This window comes from Danio rerio, chromosome 8, assembly GCF_052040795.2.
Source record: "Danio rerio strain M-AB ecotype USA chromosome 8, GRCz13ab, whole genome shotgun sequence".
In the NCBI taxonomy this organism is placed as follows: domain Eukaryota; kingdom Metazoa; phylum Chordata; class Actinopteri; order Cypriniformes; family Danionidae; genus Danio; species Danio rerio.
The window spans coordinates 57,917,832-57,942,553 of NC_141028.1; the positions used below are offsets into that span (position 1 = coordinate 57,917,832).

At 39.6% G+C, this 24,722-nt stretch overlaps 1 protein-coding gene and 1 long non-coding RNA gene across 19 annotated transcripts in view; one reads left to right on the forward strand and one right to left on the reverse strand.

Moving 5' to 3' along the window:
- The window catches only part of rhobtb2a (Rho related BTB domain containing 2a), a 294,371-nt gene that overhangs the window by 259,518 nt on the left and 10,131 nt on the right, over nt 1–24,722 (forward strand). For 4 of the 18 annotated variants that reach the window (XR_015498434.1, XM_087265430.1, XM_087265431.1 and 1 more), the window contains exons 8-13: nt 7,673–7,874; nt 8,038–8,141; nt 10,082–10,267; nt 15,801–16,747; nt 22,151–22,269; nt 23,923–24,073. Coding sequence is in view for 11 of the 18 variants with exons in the window: in XM_087265430.1 (XP_087121556.1) it covers nt 7,673–7,874; nt 8,038–8,141; nt 10,082–10,267; nt 15,801–16,747; nt 22,151–22,269; nt 23,923–24,073 (1,709 nt within the window). In the remaining 7 variants the exon portion in view is untranslated. Of the gene's footprint in view, nt 1–1,804; nt 2,040–2,762; nt 3,030–7,298; nt 7,446–7,672; nt 7,875–8,019; nt 8,142–10,081; nt 10,268–15,800; nt 16,748–22,150; nt 22,270–23,922; nt 24,074–24,722 lie in introns of those variants that run through there. The other 14 variants (XR_015498438.1, XM_087265437.1, XR_015498432.1 and 11 more) reach the window with 9 other exon arrangements.
- LOC147842886 (uncharacterized) lies at nt 10,903–15,226 on the reverse strand. The gene is made up of 3 exons (XR_015498565.1): nt 14,490–15,226; nt 14,110–14,284; nt 10,903–12,597 (listed from the first exon to the last, which is right to left on the reverse strand). It is a non-coding gene; the product is annotated as an uncharacterized LOC147842886 (long non-coding RNA).

Sequence of the window (24,722 nt, forward strand, 5' to 3'; positions counted from 1 at the left end):
CATACGTTAGATGAGTTGGCGGTTCATTCCGCTGTGGCGAGCCCAGATTCATAAACGGTCAAAGCTGAAGATAAAATTCCAAAGTGTTATTGCTCAAATGTTTTTCCAGTTGGCACTAACAAGAAATAAAGAAAAAAACTGTCTGATTAAAAACAGGAACTAAATGTGTATAATCAAAGGATTCACTCACTCAATCAGGAAACATTCAAATAATGAAATGGCAGTCCAGAGTCCTGATATAAACCTGGATGAACATTTTGTGGTGATTATGTAGAGAATTTTAATGATCAATCAGTACAACTTTGCAGCTAGAACTAATGGACTGATGGGTCAGATGGGAAAGAGCTTCAGTGGTTCCTTCCCAGCATTCATCACCCAATCTGTAATCAATTTTCATGCAGGACCGTCAACTCCAAGTACATCAAATCAGATAAATCAGCATCTTGAAGCTGAGAACATTCAAATAATGAAATGGCAGCCCAGAGTCCTGATATAAACCTGAATAAACATCTCTGGAAATTCCTTGGTTATGTTAAAAATAATAAACGGTGGAAGAGACTGAAGAAGAGATGATCAAGGTCACAACAGGCAAAGAGTTTCGTTCTTCTGTGAAAAAACAAAATAGGTTATTTTGAGGAATGCTGGTTGAGGGTACTTTCATATCATTTTCCTATTATGAAAGGCCATTTTTTCAAAATAGAAACAGAAACCGAAGAAAGAAACACATAAAGGTTTAAAACTTATTTTTGTTTTTCGTGTGAACTGTCGTTTTAAATTCGAATTCAGCTTTTTGTTGTCATCCTTTATTTTCTTTCATAGTACAGAAATTAAAACATTTAAACAACAGTACAAAATGAGATAGAAATAGTAAGAAAACAGAAAACAATACGGTAACTTACAGTGGTAGCACACAGGGGTATATTCACACACACACAGCCTATATGTATTATAATTCCTATGATTGAACTGCAATTCATAGCGACCTGGTGTATCAGCTTTTACGCACTTTACAAAACCCTGTTATCTTTTTAATATTTATTTTTGCCAACATTTAGATTAATAATAGGCAATTGAAATATCACAAATATATATTTTTAAAACATTTGCAAGCATATGTGCAACAGGATTTGTAGCCTGCACTACAATTAAAAGCATGTGAAGCATGTGAAGCAATAGGTCTGCGCGCGCAGAATTCCACAGATTTCCGCAGATTTTCCGCAGGATTCCGCAGATTTTCAGCCCATCATTACTTCTGTTTATTTACTTGAGTAAATGTGTAAATCTGAATTTATTCAGTTTTTATTCAGTAATTTATTACTTTTTATTTAATATATTAAGGTATTAGTTATGATACTCCACTGGATATCCCAAAAATAATTCCGCAGAAATCTGCAAATTTTTACCAAAATTCCCGCAGAAATAGCAAAAAACGTCCGCAGATTCCGTCTGGTCCTAGCAATAGGACATAAATCAGGGTACTGGCTTATTATAAAAAGACCTTGCATGGCACAAAATAGGTCATAAAATATGTAAATGTCCAGAGCACAGATTAACCTTTGCAATGATACACATTACGTGTAATAATAATTAAAGAATCATATGCTATATTCATTGTGGAAGAAACGTGGTAAAACAAAAATGAATTAAATAAAAAAATTAATAAATCCAATATATTTTCAGAGTGTGTTGTTATTTTGTTATTCAGTGAATGGGCAGTACTCCTGAGTGTGTGTGTCTGTGTGCAGTGAATGGGCAGTGCTTGGTTGCTGTGCCTGTATTGTAGAGCTGCTACGGTAAACTGAGGCAGCATCAGTCTGTCCGGCGCCGCTGCCTGACAGCCAGCGTTACATCCGATGGCGAACCACATACACATTTCTCACGTAAAAGGGTTGGTTGGCGGCAGCGATACTAAGCCGTATCTTCTTGATCCGAAAATGAAGTTTAGTCCCAGTTTACCTCAGCCTCCAGCCACATCCGATGCATTTGTTCTGTCGCTTCCCCAAATCGGCCGAGCCGATGCAGCACTTCCCTGTGATGCGGTAAGAGCAGCCGCAGCCTGTGCGTGTGTATGTGTGTGTGTGTGTGGCTCTATTTACTTACTGCTTTACTGCTTCATGAAGATATAAAGTCGCTGTTATTTATAAAGACGACATGTAGAGTGTTATTTTCTCAAGGAGACATCTGCAGTTACGTAATAGCCAGTAGTAAGGCTGAGGCAGTGAATGAGCAGACTTTATTTCATTCAGAAAGTGCAGATACAGCCACACCACAGTTTACCAAATCGATTTTATCCTCTTAGTCATAGATATCAAATAAATTCCGATTTAATGGCTGTATAAATTGGTGGTTCATCCCTCAGACTAGTGATTGTAAACGGGAATAGCTTCGTTCGAGTGTTCAAAAACAAATTATGTAATTTGTGTTAGTGGTTTCAGGTAGCCAGTTTGTCCACCACACACTCATGTTTTCTTAAAATCATTTCGATTATAAGGTGAAATATAGGATATTATAATTTGTATAGACTTTATTAATTAATCACACTAATTTTCTGATATTTCCATATTTTTCATTTATCCCAACGTTACCTATTTTTACTTTAGCTTATTATATTCTAATGGAATATTTTATGACTAAAAATGAGGATAAATGTATAAGTATAGGCGTGGAAGTTAGACATTATACAATTATTACCTTTAAATCATTCAAGTAGGGCTCAAATCATTAGGACATAGGCTATGTTTGCTAGATGGCGTAACGTTTTTAGTTTTGAGTGCGATGGGCTTTGGGACACTGACGGTTTTCGAACGGAGCTTAAAGGTGCTCATTCATGACATTTTGGTATAATCGGACATTTTACTCGGTCTTGCTATTCCAGTTGTTTACATTTCTCGTCAGTGCAGTGTTTTCAGAATATGAAATATTATAACTGCATTCGTATTGCTGTCCAGTAGCCTAGAGGAACAGTAGTCGGTCCCGTTTCCTTGGAAACCAAGACTGCTGCTTAGCCACCTCCATTTTCAAGACACGAGGTAAAAATACTCCAGTTATGTTTATTATATAACCTTATATTTTATGTGTTCGATTGAATAATCCTACATGTGTGTAGCCTATACAATAGTGGTTTAATTTATGCGAGAATTCTGCTTTGCATGTTCGCTGTGATGAAGCTGAAGCTAGCCTAGTGGATTTTTGATTAAATGCTCGTGACCGAATCAATATTTCAGTCACGTGATTTCAGTGTAACTTGATGACTTTATCTGTTAACACTTAGTGTTGGATTAATAAATCCATAATGACTACATATTGATTATATGCAGACTCATGACTAAAGCATAGTGATTATATGGCATGGCCATTATCGCGATCATTAATTATGGGCAGGCTGCATGGATTGATGCTGTATACTAAATAATACTGTAGAGACCTACACTGACCATTTGATTTTATGAGGAATAAAGTAGTTTGCAGTAATGTTTCTTGACTTAAAACGCTAAAATCAAAAAGCATAATTGTTTCATTTACAGAATTTAACTCTTTCAGTTAAACCAGTCAAATAATGTGCCAGTGGGCTAAATACAATATTTTTATTTTAAACCACACAACAAGATTATTTTAGTTGTTAAATAAGATTCATTTTACCCATTAGCACATTATAGCTTCTTTTAAAGGGCACATATGATCAAAATCATCATCAGTCATATTGGGTTAATATAAACCCAATATTTTTTTTAATTTCCTGACGTTAAAATAGGATCCAAATCCCTCCCATTTTGATGCCAACCGCAACGTGATGTAGGAGTGCAGTTTACCCACCCACCAAATTGATTGACAGCCTTTCTATTAACATGTCTCCATAGAAACACATATACTCATATCAACATGATTTTAAGTATTCCGTGTACTACTAATAATATATATTAACATCCTAATTCAAATGCTTGAAAATCCATTTTGTATCTGTGACACAAATACAAAAATAAAATGTTACCAATGCAGCGATTACAGCGAAATGTTTTCAGTTTATTTGTGAACTGTGTTCTTCTTTGCACTTACAAATCAATGAAACACATCTGCTACAGAGGTATATATCTGGGGGGAAAATAACAATGGTCATATCTTACCCCATCTGTTCTTGTGTTTTTGTGATTCACCAGCTGATAACGCTTAGTTTTTATTATCATTATTATTCTCTGACGACATAGGCTTAAAATATTTAATTTAAAATTCAATTAATTCAATTTAATTCAAATTAATTATTGACTTCTGCTTTCTTTGTTTATTTCAAAAACAGATTTATATATATATATATATATATATATATATATGTATTACTATTATTATTCTTTGACGACATGGGCTTAATCAAATATCCTATCACTTACAGGAAGTTACGATATAGTTTAAGAATTCTAACGCTCGCACGCATACACACACACACACACACATAAAAATATGATGTATTATTTCCCCCTAGCTACATTTAAACTTGTATTGAGCAATTCCAGCATTATGGATGTGACATTTGCAGTAAAAACTCAAAACAGATCAGAAAGTATTTGTTATGGGTTATGAGTTATGGGATCAGAAAAATATCAATCTGTAAACATTTTAACACTTTAAATGAGGAAAATAATCGTGTTAACAATGTGACTGAAAATGTATAGGAGTTCACAGTTAACAACATACTTTGTTGCAATTCTGTGAAAGTCAAAAGGATAATAGCTGGCTCTCTGTAGAACAGAAATGATTGATTTTATTTTATTTTGGATTTATGAGGGAAAAGCTTGGTTATGGATGTGATACCTCTGTGTTATGGATGTGACAGATGTGAAGTTGCCACTAGTGTGACTTTGGTAAATCAAATATAATTGGTTGAAAACATTAACTGAGACATTTTTGTGTATTTTTAGGGTAGAAAAGAAACCTAAAAAGGGTTTTGCTATTTTGGTTGACATTTGCATGGAATTGCTATATTACTTTTTAACTTCATTGTATTACAAACATACACACATAAAAATATACATTTTTCTAGCCGCATTCAAACGTATTACATTCTTTTTTTTGTGGAAGATGAAACTTAAAATAACACTGCTATAACCCCCTCCAAATTCACTTTATGTGATGCTTTTTGAAGCACTTATGCTTATTTGAGTTCATGAAGGTGTATAATGCAGTTTTCCGGAAGTTGAAAATGGACGAAAAATGACTGCACAGTTGAATTGAAGGCCACTTAAGAGAGCAGGGGCTCTCAGTGCAGTCAAGTGAATGGGGCAATTAGTTTAAAGGCCACATTAGATGCCACTGGCGTCAGTACAGAAGAGCAGTGGATACAATAGAAGTGTAGTTCATTTTATTGATTTCACATGTTGCCAGTCTCTGATTGCTCAACATGCTGAATCAGGACTGTTTGGAGTGCCAGGTTTTTACAGAGATCACTTTCACACATTCCACTGAAGGAAGTTAAGATATGTGCCTGAGAATTTTCTCATGACAGCTGTGGCATCATTCATTCATTCATTCATTCATTCATTCATTCATTCATTCACTACCAATTTTCCGGGGCCGGGTCGTGGGGGCAGCAGTCTTGGGAGAGAACCCCAGATTTCCCTCTTCCCAGACACTTCCTTCAGGTCCTCCAGGGGGATCCTGAGGCGTTCTCAGGACAGCCAAGAGACATAGTCCCTCCAGCATGTCCTGGGTCTTCCTCGAGGCCTTCTCCCGGGGGACATGCCTGGAACACCTCCCTAGGTAGGCGTCCAGGAGGCATTCGAAACAGATGCTAGAGCCAACTCAGCTGACTTCTCTCGATATTGGGAAGCATCGGCTTTACTCAGCTCCTCCAGGGTGACAGAGCTCCTCACCTTATTTAAAAGGGTGCGCCCACCCACCCTGCGAAGGAAACTCATTTTGGCTGCTTGTATTCAAGATCTTGTCCTTTCGGTCAGGAACCAAAGCTCATGACCATAGGTGAGAGTAGGTTTGTAGATTGACCGGTAAATAGAGAGCTTTGCCTTTCGGCTCAGCTCCTTCTTTACCACAACGGACTAGTACATTGACCACATTACTGCACCAATCACTCACTAGTGAACATAAATCCAAGATACTTCAAGACCTCCACCTGGGGTAAGGACTTTCCTCCAACCTGGACATGGTAAACCACCTTTTTCCCGTGGAGCACCATGGCCATGGAGCACCATGGACTTGAGGTGCTGATTCTCATCCCAGCCATGTCACACTAGGCAGCAAACTGGCCCAGTGCATGCTGAAGGACCATGTTCGATGAAGCCAACGGAACATCGTCTGCGAATAACAGATATGAAATCCTGTGGTCCCCAAACCGGACACCTTCCAGCCCAAGGCTGCGCCTTGAAATTCTGTCCATAAAAATTATGAACAGAATTGATGACAAATAGCAGGCCTGCCAGAGTCCAACATAAGTGTGTGTGCATGTGTGTGTGAATGCAAGAGTTTATGGGAGTTTCCCTCAACTGGGTTGCAGCTGGAAGGGCATTAGCTGTGTAAAACCTATAGAATAGTTGGCGGTTGACTAAGCCGAAGGAAAACGAATCAATGAATGAACATGCTTGAGAAACAATGAATTGAGTCAGAATTTTGTCTCAATATATGGTATGCATAAAATATTGTGTCATTTCTTTAGAATGTGTTGTGCTCTGATATGTATAATGTTTATTAGTCTTAAAGTGTTACATTTTGTATTAAAGCTAAAATATCCTGTTTGGCTTTGATTTAAGTCGTTGTCGAGTTTAATTTCTGTTGTCTATGCGGCGTTGAGATTTATATGTAGTGCATTTATCTCCACTTACATTAGTCAAACTGACTAAAAATATGAAGTTAAATGTATTCATTTATTAAAATATGTTAAAGTACATAAAACATTTGTTATAGAAATATCACTTTTTTACAGTGTATATTGCAACCCAGGCTCATTCTGATTTTGTAACTCAATACACATTTCTGGAGGGAGCAAAATACGTCCCAGGAGCTACGTTTTTTTGCAGTATTTGTTTTGTTTGCGAATTCACCAGAGGTCGCTGTGTACGCTTTTTCACATCTCAAATTGATCTCCCGAGCCATTCGCTGTCGACTGACTGTTTGACTGACTGACTGACTGACTGACTAACCGACCAACCGATTCCCCCACCCTCCTCCTTCCCTAAACCCAACCGATAGTGTTGTCAAACCAAATCCAATAAAAGTAAAGCCCCTTGATTTTTACCATGCTATCAGATTTTGCAACATTTTTACCATGTTATTTACTTCTTTATTTTATTATTCAGCTTTTGTTTTACTTGCTTTCTGGAATGATTCCTCGCCAGACTCAAACCCTGTTGTCTCGGTCAACTCCGCTCTGCATCTCAAGTCCTCCGACATACATGTCGAGCTACCGGACAAACTGGTAACAGTGAAAAAACGTCTATATGGAGGTAAGCAGCTAGCTGGTAAGCGAAAAAAGGAATGGTGTCATACCGCCCCATAACGCTTGCTTTATTGATGACATTCAGCCATACGTAGCTTTGGCTACATAATTCGCGATCTCCAGAAATGTATACAGGGCTACTTTTTCAGAATGAGCCTATGTTGGTGTATTAAATTGCTAAGTTGACTCATTTATTTGCATCAACTAAAGTTTTTTTGTGTTTTTGTGTAAAAGGCACCGTTTTATGGATTCTGACATGGACTATGAGAGGCCAAATGTCGAGACTATCAAGTGTGTGGTGGTTGGGGACAATGCAGTTGGAAAGACGCGGTTAATCTGCGCCCGGGCCTGCAATGCAACTCTTACACAGTACCAACTACTTGCCACACATGTGCCCACAGTCTGGGCAATAGATCAGTACAGAGTCTGCCAGGAGGTGAGGAGTGTCTGATATCATTTTCTTGTTCATTCAGAGATCTTATATAAAAGAAAAGTTGATGAAAAGGCATGTGATGAATCAATAATCTGATTGAAAATGTGCTGGACGCAGTTTCTGGGGTAAATCTCCATGCATGTGATAGGTGTGTCTCTCCGGACAGGTTCTGGAAAGATCCAGGGATGTGGTGGATGATGTCAGTGTGTCTTTACGTCTCTGGGACACCTTTGGGGACCATCACAAGGACCGCAGATTTGCGTACGGCAGGTCAACATGGATTATTATTACTCTACTTCATACTAGATCAAATATATTTGTCACACTTCATTTGAGGTTACAATTCTTGCTATTAACAGGTGAGTTTTAGCTTTAAAAACTCAGAATCTCATTAATAGTTATTGAGATAGGAGTTGGGTTTATGATTGGGGACGCAGAATAAGATCATGCAGAATATGGACTATAGATGCTATAGGTGGAGTGGAGAGATGGTGATACAGCCAATTTGGTGGATAGGGATGATTGGGAGGCCATGATGGGTAAGAGCCAATAGAGGGAATTCGGCTAGGAAACCCGGCTTCCACCCTTATTCTTTACAAGAAGTGCCATGGGATTTTAATGACCACAGAAAGTCAGGACCTCGGTGTAACGTCTCATCCGAAAGACGGCGCCCACTAACAGTACGGTGTCCTCTTCACTTAACTGGGGCATTAGAACTCACACAAACCACATGTTGAGCGCCCCCTGCTGGCCTCACTGACACCACTTCCAAAAGCAGCCTAGTTTTCCCATGTGGTCTCCCATCCAGGTACTCAGCCCTGCTTTGCTTCAGTGAGTAACCAGTCTTATTGCTGCTAATTAATAGTTATTGAGATAGTATTTAGGGTTAGAGTTAATTAGGATGCAGAATAAGATCATGCAGAATATGCACTTATTGATTACTAATATACAGCCAATATTATGCTTATAGGCAAGCATAGATATATACATTAGATGTCGCCTACCCTATTGTTGTCTATTAGAAGGAATGCGTCAATTGAGCCGCCATTTTGAAACAGGGTAGCGCTCCTTTGAAATGAATGCGGGACCAAGGTACAGTGGAGGACTGTGGCCATCCAAAGCCAGATATATCCACATATACACATATATCTATGATCGGGAGTTTTCCTGGATGATAGTATGCAAATTTTTTTTTTCTAATTACGAAAATTATAATTTTACATCACTTTTCTACATTGATGGATCAGTGATCGCACGGGCATTCCTGACAAAAAGCTTGTGTTTGTGTGTACAGAAATGGACTATCCACCCTCCCTGTTAAATTTAATCTAATCATGTCCTGAAACACAGCTCCTCTCCTGCTTTCACTTCTCATACTGAAGGAGGGAGCGATTCGTTTGTGAATGAATCTCTGTTATGAACGACTCGTTCACTAGCCGACAATAATACAAGTTTCTGGCACCGAAGCATCTCGTTGTCATATTTCTTTGGCATTGTTTGCTGATTTTTTTCAACAAAACTAGCATAAGCCGAGTGTTTATAGCTGGTGCTACTTTGCCTTATGGTGAATGCAGTAAGTGACTGTTATCCTCAATAACGTTACCTGTTTAGCACAAAAGTTCAGAACATACAAAAACGTAAAAAACTTAATCTTACCTATGAAATGTTCTGCCTTTGTGCTTTGTTTTCTTTGTTTGCTCATTACTACACCTGCAGACAGCGCTGAAGTCCCGCATCTTCACGTAATAACACTGTCTTGACTAGTGCGGTTGAATGACATTTGTCCTGGGAGCACTGTACCAATGTGGCGGCGCTATTGACGCATGCTCAGGGTCCCTATGCGATATCTAGTGTATATATCTATGATAGGCAAGTAATAAGCTGCTCATTAAAAGTGAGAGTTGGTCCTTATACTAAAGTATTACAGATATATATTGATACCCCTTAAAAATTACTTAGGAAATTGTTTATTGTTCTTCAGTTTTAATGTTTTCTTTTCTCCTTATTGTTTTATGTCACAGATTTTGTGAATATGTAAATACTAGACTAAGCAGTAGAGTACCTCCAATAACCAGCATGGTATGCAAAATTCCCACAAATGTAAAGTTCTGCGGAGCTGTAAGCTTGTCCTTGTCCTGTTGATGTAAAAGTTGACTCAGCAATCAAATTTTTTTTTTATACATTACTGAGTTGTCTTTGTTTGTTAACAGGTCTGATGTGGTGGTGTTGTGTTTCTCCATTGCAAACCCAAACTCACTCCACCATGTAAGGACGATGTGGTATCCCGAGATCAAGCATTTCTGTCCCAGAGCTCCTGTTATCTTGGTGGGCTGCCAGCTTGACCTGCGCTACGCCGACTTGGAGGCAGTGAACAGAGCTCGCCGCCCACTGGCCAGGTAAAATACCATGGTAACTGCAACTTTGAGATGTATGTTGTAAATCAGAGGTGTCTAATTCTGCTTTCAGAGCTAGACTTCTGCAGAGTATAGCTTAAACACATCTGTCTGACAAATTTGGCCAAGTCCCATCTTGAACCCTTGAGGTCTTGCTTGAGTCCACACTTTCGTAAACTACAGTAGTGCCACTTTTACTACAGGGCAGAAGCTTGCTGAAGTGTGCATTGAGAGTATATAGGGGCTGCAAAGGTGGTGGTCATGCGCATCAGTTCTGGTAGCTGAAATGATGAATGGGACTCTTTATACCAGGGGTCACCAAACTTGTTCCTGGAGGGCCGGTGTCCTGCAGATTTTAGCTCCAACCCTAATTAAACACCTGAACAAGCTAATCAAGGTCTTACTAGGTATACTTGAAACATCCAGGCAGGTGTGTTGAGGCAAGTTGGAGCTAAACCCTGCAGGGAAACCGGCCCTCCAGGACCAAGATTGGTGACCCCTGCTCTATACATATGGCGGCCATTAGACAATTTGGGATTGAGTTATTCATATGATCCTGAACACCTTTACTAGCTTTAGGTTGGTTTAACCAGGACTGCAGCCAGACAGGACTAGACAGCCTGGTTGTAAACTTTTGTCCTAGGACTGTGCAATTATTCTGTGAATGTCGTGCGCATCTTCTCAAGGAAGCACAGTGTGATTTGTAGTAAATCTCCTCTGAATGACAGAGGGCACTTCTTTGATTCAGTATCACTAATAAACACATAACTGTGGAATCATCTCTCAGAATGATCCATTTCAAACACTCCATTATAGTTTAGAGGTGAGTTTGTGCTAAATCATGTTATTATATGTTGTAATTTCACATGTGACATGTACTACAGCAGTAGTTCATTGAGAAGTGACGAACTGAGAGGCATTATCGCAGAAAGCTTGTCTCGATGTTGACCGATTAAACCGAATTCGAGTTTAAACCATTTTTTAGCCTAGATTATCAGTGTACTATGAGTCTGTGTAGTAAACTCTGCTCCATCTAAAACGGGGATGTCCAAACTTAGTCCTGGAGGGATGGTCTATTTGAGAGATTCAACCCTGATCAAACACACCTAATTAAACAAACAAGCTAATCAAGCTCTTACCCCTACTGAAAAATCCTGCTCAAACAACCTAGGCTGGTTGGCTGGTTTAAGCTGTTTGACCAGGCTAGTTTTAAAGGGTTTTTGGCCATTTCCAGGCTGGTTTTCAGCCTATTCCAGCCTGGTCTTAGCTAGGCAGGCTGGAAGATGACCAGCTAAAACCAGCTTGACCAGCATAGCCAGGCTGGGAGCCCAGTCAAAACCAGCTATGTCCAGCTTAAACCAGGCTGGTCAAGCTGGTTTTAGCTGGATTAAGCTGGTTATTTTTCAGCCTGACCAGCTAAGACCAGGCTGGAAATTTGGGAAGTCCCCAAAACCCCTCTAAAACCAGGCTGGTCAACCAGCTAAAACCAGCCAACTAGCCTAGGCTGGTTTAAGCTGGATTTTTCAGCAGGGACTAGATATACTGGAAACCTCCTGGCAGGTGTGTTGAAGAAAGTTGGAGCTAAATTCAGCAAAACACTGGCTCTCCCGGACCGAGCTTGGACACCCCCTGATCTGAACTGTTTTCTGAACTGGTTTTACTGTCAAAATGCGCATGAAAATGGCCTCGATTAAATCACCCTGCCCTGCTTTGACCCTGTCAATTCTGCAGTATAGCACCGAGCTGGGCAACTCTGACCCTTGAGATCCAATTTTTCTGCACTGTTTAACTCAAAGCCTGATTAAACTCATCTGCCTATAGCTTTCGGGTTGGCATGGTCAGACTGCTCTTTGGCCTCATTGACTTTCATTCATACGCATACGAATGTGCCAGAGCGGAAACGCAAGCTCATGAGAAAAGTTTTGCGTTTCGCTGCCTTACAAAGTTCAAGTTTGGTGAACTCTGAACTTTGGTAAATATTTTTCAGTAAATAATGACTTGCATTTCAGTTTCCTTATTCAACAATACTGATTGAATTTTAGTTGTATAGAATAATCTTGTACTATTTTATACTCTTTTATACTATCTTTCCAGCCAGCATTTGCAACTTTTGGATCCAGTAGAACAGAGCTGGGAAAATTTCCTTAGTTTGAAATCCTTTAGTTTGAAGGTTAAGGGTACTCTCAGTAAATCTTGGGTTGCAAGAACAAAAACCAAAAAGGCTCAACTTTAAGGAATTTAGGGCTGCCTTTACATATTTCCCCTTAATGGTTTAAGTGCTCCCTTAACTATTGCTACAAAGTCCTTAGTAACAATTTCCCCTTAAAGTGCACCTATGGTGAAAAATGTACTTTTCAAGCTGTTTGGACAGACATGTGTGTAGGTATAGTGTATAGACCGTCATTTTGGGGTGATGTAAACACACACAGTCCTTTTTTTCAATTTAACAACAAAAAATTGGTGGACCAATTGAAGCGGTTTTCAGACCGACCGCAACTTTACGTAGGAGTGCGGTCCCCCCGCCCACCAATATTGATTGACAGCCTTGCGTCACGATCATATCCTCAGTTTCTTGTTGCACGTCCGCCATTTTCAGCGTGTGAGTCAAAGCGATATATCTAAAGGAACACCCTTGCTCTATTTTTTGATGAAAAGCTCATTGGGCTCAACACAAGATCAATATTCTACACATTATCGCTGTAATTTTATTGCTTGTACCTTTTGCATGGCGCCGTGCATTTCGGAGTTCTGGGCGTGGGATTCTGTCGGCGTGTACACGGTGGAGCTTCGGGTCAGCGGCTCTGCGCTGCGTGGGTTTCTGTCGGGCTGCACGCAGTGAGCTTCGGGTTAGCTGGTCTGCGCTGCGTGGGTTTCTGTCGTGCTGCACACAGTGAGCTTCGGGTTAGCTGGTCTGCGCTGCGTGGGTTTCTGTCGGGCTGCACGCAGTGAGCTTCGGGTTAGCTGGTCTGCGCTGCGTGGGTTTCTGTCGTGCTGCACACAGTGAGCTTCGGGTTAGCTGGTCTGCGCTGCGTGGGTTTCTGTCGGGCTGCACGCAGTGAGCTTCGGGTTAGCTGGTCTGCGCTGCGTGGGTTTCTGTCGTGCTGCACACAGTGAGCTTCGGGTTAGCTGGTCTGCGCTGCGTGGGTTTCTGTCGGGCTGCACGCAGTGAGCTTCGGGTTAGCTGGTCTGCGCTGCGTGGGTTTCTGTCGGGCTGCGCGCAGTGAGCTTCGGGTCAGCGGCTTGGCGCTACGTGAGTTTCTGTCGGGCTGCACGCAGTGAGCTTCAGGTCAGCGGCTTGGCGCTGCATGGGTTTCTGTCGGCGCGAACGCGGCGGAGCTTAAGTTAATTCAGTGTGTGTGATTATTAGTCTTGGTTTACACGCTCGGCACTTTTACACCAAGACTATACAAAGACACAAATGATTTTGTACTCTCTGCTTGGTCTGTGTCCTAGTCCAACATGTAACTTACGGCTGAATGCTCATCCTAGCATAAGCTTAGCTTCTTTCTCTCTCTCTCTGTCAGCCTGTCTGTTGTAAATACAGAGCGTAGGAGCTCTTGGCTCCGCCCCCTTGTTACGTTGGGCGGGAAGCCGAAACTTTGAAGCAACACGCCCCTAAACAGCAAACTGTGTACACGCCCCCATCATGACACTTTTTAACACATTATAATAAAAACATCTGAACTGTGTGTTGAACTGAACCTAAACTGGCACACTCAAAAGAACCATAATATTAATATTAAATCGTAAAAAAGGGGTAATCTATGTGCCCTTTAACAAATTTAAGGGTCCGAAATAGCTCCTTTAAAGGAGCAAATGGCAGTCAAAATGCAAGCATTCTCAACCAAATAAAAATGTTTTAGATAAAAGATTGCAGGATTGTAAAGTCTTAAATAGATAAATTATTTAATAAAATCATTTCACTAACAAACTTATATAGAGAGCATTTAGATAGTGTAGCACGTCTGTGGAGGAATGCATCCAAATGACATTGCCGTTTCAGTTCAGCTTCAAAAGACTCTACATCAGGGGTGTCAAACTCAATTCTTGGAGGGCCGAAGCCCTGCACAGTTTAGTTCCAACCCTGCTCCAACACACTTACCTGTAGGTTTCAAACAAGCCTGAAGGACTCAATTAGTTTGATCAGGTGTGTTTAATTAGGGTTGGAAATAATCTGTGAAGAGCTGCGGCCCTTTTGGAACTGAGTTTGACACCTGTGCTCTACATGATCCCAGCCCAGTTTTATAGTTCTTCCAAACATAATGTCCAGATCAACTCGATAAGGCAAGGGAAACGGCACAGATCGTGGTTTCTTACGATTTATGTAACTATAGCAACCGTGACACCCATTGCCATATGTTGCCACAAACTACTTTAAAATGCTTAGTAAAGGCACTTAGGCAAGTGGGAGAGTTGAGAAGTTTGTTGTGATGCTCTTAATGAAATCCCTTACCTCAGGGATTTTTCCCGCTTAGTTAAATTATTTAAAGAACTTAAAGAAGTTAAATTTCTTAAAGCACATTTATGGAACAGGCACTGGCCCTCCTTTCCTATGCAAAAATCTAAATGGTCTGCCTGTAGATTTCTAGCAAATTCTAAAGACCTTAAATAGTGGATGAAGAGATTTCCTCCAAAAATGTTTAAAGCACTTTGAGTTTCCAGAAATATAAGGAATTATTGTTATTATTAACTAGCTTGTTCACATATGTTTCAAGCCCATATTTTCGCTGCACAGTATGGCACATCTCCAATGGTGGAATATCCAAGGATGCTGGTAGTGACGATTCCCTCGGACGTATCAGAGCAAATCAATCTCGGATGCTTTACTAACAGTTTGACTCGCTTGGAACATAACCTGAGGTGGTACAAAAAAAGGTGCAGGTACTAGGTACAAAATGCTTGGTGCACACATGTTTTATAGCAGAAATGATGGGATGATAATGGCATTTTCGATTTTCGTCCAAAAGAGAAAAATATCTGAAGAAAGGGTAATGCTGTGCCACACTGCCAGGCATGCTGGTTTCACTCTCCCTCTAGCTGTCAACACCGCATACAGGATGCAGAAACTGCGCATTATTACTAACAATTCCAATTCACTACACAAAGGCCATTTTTTCCCTGCATTGACCAAATCGCAAGAGCAGTAGAGCATTCGCCACAATCAAAGTTCAAAGTAGCTTAACATTTTGGTCCAGTCCATCTGCTTATGCTTAAGTTATAAAAATGTATATTATTCATTAAAAGATTGTTTAAGATCTGCCAAGTGCATCCAGAAGTTTTGGTTTTGGTTTAGAGTTTTCATTTTGGTGCATCCTTGCTCTTTAAGAAAGTAGACTGATGGCCAGAGTCACTCACTCTATGCACTAAAAACCTCTAGGCTTGTGTGTTGGACATTGTTGGAGTCTGCTAAAGGCGGTTTAGTTTGCTATTAAAGACAGTAAGTCGTTCACTTAGAATAGCACAAGGGTGTTAATCGATGATAAAATATAAATTTTAGTGTGCTAGTACCCTGACACAATGTTGTTTTCTGTTTCAGACCCATTAAATCCAATGAGATATTGGCACCAGAGAAAGGCCGTGAAGTGGCTAAAGAACTAGGCGTCCCTTATTACGAGACCAGCATAGTTGCTCAGTTCGGAGTTAAGGACGTTTTTGACAATGCCATCCGTGCAGCCCTCATCTCCCGCCGTCATCTGCAGTTCTGGAAGTCACATTTACGAAACGTTCAAAGGCCCCTCCTGCAAGCCCCATTCCTTCCTCCTAAACCCCCTCCACCCATTATAACAGTTCCTGCTCCTCCAAGTAACATCGAAGAGCATCCAAGCCGCCTTTTGGAGGATCCTCTCTGTGCAGATGTGATCTTAGTCCTCCAGGAACGCCAGAGGATCTTCGCCCATCGTATTTACCTCGCCACATCTTCTTCCAAGTTCTACGATCTCTTCTTGACTGAACCTCGAGGCACTGACGAGACCGAACGTGAGCGCGAACGACCTAGAGGACCCCCACTTTCTGGCCGCGATTTGCTGATGCGCGCTGCTAGTTTTGACATTTGTGAAAGCAATGACGATGGTGATAGAGCAAACTTGCGTGCATGTACTAGTGATGGAACTCTGAAAGGTGATGGTCGTGGTCGTCTACTTCCTGCCTTGAGTCGCGCTTTCATTAGCATCCAAGAAGAAATGGTGGATGACCCTGTGACTTTCAATCCGAGAAAAATGACTGTTGTGCACATGGACCCTTCAATGCAACCTGGTCCATTCCGATCAGTGCTGCGGTACCTGTACACAGGTAAACTGGACGAGCGGGAGAAGGAGCTAATGCAGGTGGCTCACATCGCGGAGCTGCTGGAAGTGTTTGACCTGCGCATGATGGTGGCTAACATTCTGAACGATGAGGCATTCATGAATCAGGAAATCACCAAGGCCTTTCATGTGAGAAGAACCAACCGGGTAAAAGAATGTCTGGCCAAAGGGACCTTCTCTGGTAAGAGTCATGTGAATTGTATGTTGAACTGGTATTTACTATGCATAGTCTTGTACAGGGATCACCAAACTTGTTCCTGGAGGTCCGGTGTGCTGCAGATTTTAGCTCAAACCCTAAGCAAACACACCTGACAAGCTAATCAAGGTCTTACTAGGTATACTTGAAACATCCAGGCAGGTGCGAAAACAAAAACTGCAAAAAACGTAGCTCCTGGGATGTATTTGGCACTCTCCAGAAATATATATACAGGTACGTTTTCAGAATGAGCCTGGATTGGATCTGTTAAACGAAATCACGTGACTTTCTGATGCATGCAGGATTTATTCGGTAAATGTAATTTATTATTATAGTTTATACACATCTTTTTCATATTGGATAAAAAGTTTATTCTACTTAGTTGTGTGGATATGTTTGTTTATGACCATTTTCACAATTGATAATATCCCAGTATGCGCATAAAACAATTGTACGAATGGAAACATAGCTGTTGACTAGTTTTGTGGTCTCTCTGCCTTTTTTTGCAAATGTCATCAATATCACCACAAATACTGTCAGCTGTATATTAAAAAGCTACTTTTTCCCCTTTTGGTATCTACATACATCATGTGCGCAGTGTTCATTTTAGCAGAACATCACTTAGCATGACCAAAGCAAATATTAATATGGCCTCAACCAGAATTTCCCTTCAAGCTACTTTCCCCGTTACTTCAGCTCAATTATTCACCCCCATAGAGAAAAACAAGCCCACCTATTTTGTCAGCTGGCTTTCGGTTTCATAATCAGTGCTGTTTTGGCTTTTCAACACTCTCAGGGTTTAAAGGACTTCAAGCTGTCTTGTAATGCTGACCGAGCTTTTCCCTCTCCTAACATAAACACAAAGCATTTCTATTTATTTATACTCAAGTGAAGCACTATAATTGAGCTTTAGTGGAACATAATATTAAGCCACTGTCACAAAAAAATGAAAAATACAGTCTTATTTTTCATTCATTCATTCATTTTCTTGTCGGTTTAGTCCCTTTTATTAATCCAGGGTCGCCACAGCGGAATGAACCGCCAACTTATCCAGCAAGTTTTTACGCAGCGGATGCCCTTCCAGCCGCAACTCATCTCTGGGAAAAGTCTTGTTATTCAGATTAAACTATATCATCGTAGATATAGTGGTAGCTTTAGTTGTGTTTGTTTCAGAAACGTTTTCCTTTTGTTTTGCTAATACTACAGTAAATATAATACAGTAGGTTATCAATATATACAGTTGAAGCCAAAATTATTAGCCTTCTGTGAAATTGTGATTATTTAAAAAATATTTTCCAAGTGTTGTTTTGTAAATATAGAGAGATTTTTTTCAACGCATTTCTAAACATAATGGGCCCTATCATACACCCGGCGCAATAAGGCGCAAGACGTGTTTCTGTGACGTGTTGTTATTTTCAGACTATCGCAACACTAGTTTTCTGTTTTCCACCACGCTGTTTAAGGGTGCTTTCACATCTGTAGTTCGCTTCATTTGGTCCTGTCCAAGCGCAATAAATGATACATTGTTGCATTTTCTGCCGTCTTTGGGTCGTTTTCACACCACACTGCTGGCTTTGGTCCGAACCAGTTGAAATGAACCAAAATACAGTCATTTGACAAAATCCACATCACTCATTGGCCAGATGTTGTTGAACATAGTTCCTAAACTGCTTATTGATTGGTTAGAATTCACAAGCGAGAAAATGCCGCAAGTAACTCCCGCAAGTAAACCAAACGGGCAGACACAAAATATCGTTTTTACCAGAAATATCGGCTTTACCAGTCTTCTATTCCTCTATTCATGACAATTTGCTTTTGTATAATGTTATTATTAGTTGTAGTGTGTTTATTATATGCATATTTATATTTGTTTTATTAAAAACAAGCTTAGATTTTCCACCGGTCAGGTTGTAGGTCATATGGGGCATAGCATGTGTGTTTGGATATAACGCCGTTTTTTTGACCACACTTCGTTATTTTTGTTCATTTATTCGTTTGGTGGAAATTAAAACTGAATTTAGAAATAGTTTTGAAGCAAATCTTTGTGCTTAACAAACTAAGTGAAGTTTCTTTATAAACTAATTTCGAGAGGAGCACACGCTTATGATTGATAGCAGCTGATCCTCGTTAGCTAACGCCCAATCCACCAATCAGACGTTCCCTAGGTCACTATAAATAATCAAAGCATCTTACCTTAGCCATCTTCATTTTGAAGAATTACCCCTTCCACCCCTACTTATTTCTCTCTCCTTATCAGGGCACGGCGGAGGCCCATGCCTCACAGCGAGAATGTCACTGGCTCAGACCTCACAAGCTCAGGGCTCTCTCCCGGGACAGCATGCCAAACACGCTTTATAATCAATCATCGGCAAGGGGGAACTCTTGAAACTAATTATGTCGGCTAATAGATGTCTTTGCGTACAACACGTTTCTTTATCCACGAAAGAGAATGAAGGTGAAAGTAAAGAATGAGGAGGCTCATTCTCTCCTCGCGCAACTGACTCTTAAAGGGAATGTGAGATGTGACTCTGATTGGTTTATTCTTAAAACACACCTTTAACTCATTAAGAGAAAAAGCACAACCCTGTTAAACCATGCGCCGCAGCACAGAGCAAATTTTTTCATCCTTAAAATAGCAAAAGTGGATTCTGACACGTCCTTAATACTCTTGTGCCCCCTGCTCTTTGGACCTAGATCGTTTAAATGGAGCCCAATAGTTTTAAAGGTGCACTCTGCAAGTCTAACACCCAGTGGTTGAACTAGGTATTGCAAGCCTGGCCCAAAACACAGGTAAGCGCAGGTTGCCAGATTAACGAAAATTGATCTTAAAATTGTTTAAAAAGACATAAAAACTGCTTTAATTCCAGCCAAACTAAAAGAAATAAGACTTATAATAGATTATTAATGGAAATACTGTAAAATGTTCCTTGGTCTCTTAAACGAGACTTCACAAAAGGACTAATCATTTTGACTTCAATTATATACAGGGGTGATAGCGTTCCGGCACCACGCCGGATTTCCGGCGTACTGTGGCTGCGGGGAAAAAAATCAGGTTCACGGATATTAGCCCCTTTCACACAGTGATACCGGTAAATTTCTGGAAAATTTCCGGAACGACTTTACCGGTATATTGAAAAAAGCGCTGTTCACACAGGCGAGGACGTTACGGAAATTTTCCGGAAAAGAGCATTCACACATCCATTCCAAAATACCGGTAAATTCTGACATCATTAACCACAAATGAGCTTTAAACGGCTGCGCTTGTATTTGACAGGACGGCTGCGCTTGACAGGACATCTGACGTACAGATGACACTGGCACATGCCACTGAGTGTAGTGACCAATGACTGTAAAAAATATGGACGACGCGACAGCCCTTTTTCCCATTGAACGCCTTGAGGGCAAAACGCCTGCTTGACGGGCACAAACTGTCGCAAAAGACTGCTGAAATTGGAGCCAGACATGCGCAGAAGGATTGTCTGATGGAGCCAGAGGAGGAGCCGCGAAAATGAGCAGAGTCGAGCTTCCAATCAAACGCTTTATGTAAAATCAACTACGCCCCCCGAACTTCTCAGCATGCGTTTGCTGTCATATCAACACAAATGGATGTAATAACGTTAACAAATATGAGGGTTTTATATATTCAATCGCGCCAGCTCCAGGCCGCAGCGCATAACTTACTCGCGGCGTCGCGGGCTGATTCCGGCTCGCGTGCGGCAGCGCCTGCTCGCTCGGCCGCCGCATCTGGCTCGATTGACTCGGGCTGGAATTGGGTAGTGAGTCCAGGCATCCGGAGTAGGTCCAGCAGAGGTAACGTTAGTCAGTCTGAGCTCTAAGGGATAAGTCTCCGGCAGGCGAGAATCTAGCCGGAACTGTGTTTTGCTATCTGGGTGGCTAGGCGTGTATCAGCAAACTAATAAAGCCCGAAAAAAGCCCTGAACTTAGCGAATAAACAGTGTTCCACCAGGATCATGTATGTCAGAAACTATAGTTTACTGCTGAACTCATTTTGTCATGGTAAAATAACACAGAAATCGAATAATAACACTTCAGTCTACTTCAGTCTCCTGCCGAAGCTCAGACGCCGCGCTTTGAGAAACTGTCAATCACAGCTGTCAATCACGATGACACGCCCAGCATTAAATTACTGCTAAAAACAAACTGTTTACAAAAATGAAGATCTGCACCTATTTCAGCACAATAACCAGTGCCTTAATCGACCAGAACTATCTTTCGGGACATTTAATTGCAAGTGTAATATTTTTTTTTATTTGGGCTCAAGTCTCCTTCATTAACACGGAGGAGGCGGGCTTTATGACTTGTACTGCAGCCAGCCCCCAGGGGGCGATCTATCGGCCGAAACCTTCACTCAAACGTAGGCTTGCGGCACACTTGGTAGTGACACTTCCGGTGGCACGTCCGGTTTTCCACTGTCATGTGTCACTCGCTAGTGGCATGTGTAGTGACCTGTGTCACTCAGAGTGTCGCGCTGCATGTCACTGCAGTGACATCGACACCCGGCGAAGCTTATGACATTAATTACCACGAGCAAAACCATATTTAATCATTGCGCGACTTTTAACCTAATTTATCGCGTCGCGAGTTAGTTTATTTGCTGAGCTGCTCCACGATGTTTTAATTTAAACGCATTTATTTTATGTATTCGTAGTCATACTTCCGTACGTAATATAGTCATTTGACAGTACATGTCAGTCAAATTTATTGTGGCATGCTTATGTATGGGAGGGGTTACACTTATCTGTTGTACTGTATATTATTGCATCCTGGCAGTTCCTTTGTTCCCTACAATTTGGACTTCTCTATGTTTTTAATTCATTCATTTATTTTATTATTTAAATTATTTTCATTTTAAGGTATTTTAAATAATATCCTTTAAAAAGTTATAATAAAATGCATGTTGAAAACTCATAACATATATGCATGAAAGATAACAGGTGTCATTTGCCTAATGATTTTTAAATATTAAAGCAAAGAGACTTATAAGATTAATGTGCTTATAACGTGCTTATACTGACACCTACTGGCACATGTCACAAGATCACTGACACTGGCATGTGTCACTGACATTACTGGCATGTGTCTAAAAAGAGCCACTTGACAATAATGATGATCAGGGTTACACATAGGCTGTTAATATATTTGGGCCCAGGGGCCCACAAGTTATGTGTTAAAAGTGCGTTTCATACATAGTACCCCCACCCCTACTCACCTCAGGGGCAAGGAAAAAAAGTTCAGGCTCAGGAATTTTTTCCACTATCAGCCCTGTATATACTGGTTGATCAGAGAGTGTTTGTATAATATGGATATCATGATTGCTAATAATGATTTGAAAAGCTACACAATAATGGCTTCTGTTGTGTGCTGCAGATGTGGTGTTCAAGTTAGATGATGGCACCATCATGGCCCATAAACCGCTTCTCATCTCAAGCTGTGATTGGATGGCAGCCATGTTCGGTGGACCGTTCGTGGAGAGCTGTACAAAAGAGGTACTGCACATTCAACTTTACACACAACACTTGATTCTGGTTTGTATTTTAAATAAAATGAGGCGTGCTTTAAAATACAGACTTTACATCTGAGTCCTCTTTTTATTTAAATCCTATTTATACCTGTGAATCAAATCGTTTTTAACTCTATTAAGCCTTCTGTTTCATACAAACAAAAATTTTTGCAAACTAATTACTTGGTGTTCTCTTGTCTGATTGACAGTTTTTCATTATAAAGTGAAGGTCTTACACTATAACTGTACATAATTTAGTATAAAAATCCACCTTCTGCTCATATTTCACCTTTTTTTTGCTGTGAAATAATAAAAATAATAAATTCATGACAAAAAAAACAACATTATGGTATCACTGTATATAATTTAGTATAAAAATCCACATTCAGTCTCATATTTCACATATTTTTGGCTATGAAATCATAAAAAAATAATTAATATTATGGCAAAAAAAACTATTATGGTATAACTGTATATAATGTAGTGTAAAAATCAACCTTCTGCTCATATTTCACGTCTTTTTTTTGCTGTGAAATCACAAAGATAATAAATATTATGACAAAAAACTAAACATTATAGTGTAGCTGTACATAATTTGGTATAAAAATCAAATAAAAATCTTCTTTGCTGTGAAATCATAAAAAAAAAAATATTATCACAATAAAACAAAAGTAGTATGACTGTACATAATTTGTTATAAAAATCCTCCACCTTCAGCTCATATTTCTCATCTTTTTTGCAGTAAAATCATAAAAGTAATAAATAATATCACTATATATATATATATATATATATATATATATATATATATATATATATATATATATATATATATATATATATATATATATATATATATACACACAAAATAAAATAAATAAACATAAAAGGTAGTGGGTTTCTTAGCTTTATCTTTGTGGCCAGGGATTCTCATTCAGGTTTAGGTCAGGACTGCAGACAGGACTGTGCTGGTAGCTTCAAGGATCTGCTTTAACCTGTTTTTCCTGCATGAAAAGTGCTGGACTGGTGGATGAAAGCAGGTGATAGGATCAAATGTTGCTGAAGGAGCAGTTTTCATTTACTCTGCCGTCTATCTGAATAAAATTGAACTGCTTCAGACCCACATAGTAATCTGGTGTGTGAAAAAATATGCAGATTACATACTGTTGAATTCTGATTTATTAGGCAAGCTAGGGTAATTAGACAAGTCATTGTAACGATGGTTTGTTCTGTAGACAATCAAAAAAAAATATATATATATATATATATATATATATTGCTTAAAGGGGGTTATAATAATGACCTTAAAATGATTTTTAAAAATATAAAAACTGATTTTATTCTTGTAAAATTAAATAAATAAGTTTTCCACCATAAGAAAAAAATAATATAGGAAATGCTGTGAAAATGTCCTTGCTTTGTTAAACATCATTTGGAAAATAATCACAGGCAAGAATCACAGGAGGGCTGATCATTTTGACTTCTACTGATCTTTTATTAACACTGCCTCCTCCACCTACCGCTCACTTTTTAACACACATTGGGTTCAGTCTTTCCCCAGCTTGATGATTCCTCTGAAATCAGTCTTGCATGTTGCTTTTAGAAGTGAGGGATTTGATCCCCCTTCATGTTTTGTCAGGTGCTGTTTCCCAACACTACGCGGAGCTGCATGCGTGCTGTGCTGGAGTATCTCTATACGGGACGCTTCTGCTCTCGGCCGGATCTGGATGCCATGGAACTCATTGTACTCGCAAACCGTCTCTGTCTGCCTCACCTGGTCGCGCTGACAGGTACGCAAATAAACCTGCACACACACCATATTTTGCTGAGGGGATAATTCACAGTCTGAGTCTGATCACCAAAATGCGCTCAGATCCTGAATAAAAGTACACCCTTTCAACCAATGTTATTATAGATTAGCATTAGCATTCTTTAAAATTTGTCGGATATTTTGGTTTCAGTTTCATTAATGGTTTTGTTACACTGTAAATTGTTTTATTTGATCATTTATACATCTATACTCGGTAAAATGTATACCACAAATATTGTTTAATGTTATTTAACTTATTTTAATCAAGTTTATTTTAAGTTAATCAGGTTTCAACTAAATTATTTAGCTATACAGAGTTTAACGTAATATTTTTAGTAAGTTTGATTAATGTAGATGACTAGAAAAGCTCATTTGATTCATCTAACAAATTAAAGCAGCAAGATTTTTTCACCGTGCAGTTTTAGATCCTGATTAAATTTACACCACTTAACCAAGGTTATCAGAGTTTAGAGTTTTTATTTATTTTTTAATTGATACTTTTAAATTTGCTGGACATTTCAGGTTTATTTCATCAATGGATTTGTTACACTGAAAAAACAATTATGCCGGTATATATACAAAAACAATTATGTATGTGTATATATACTACATTTTACCGATCTGTTCCG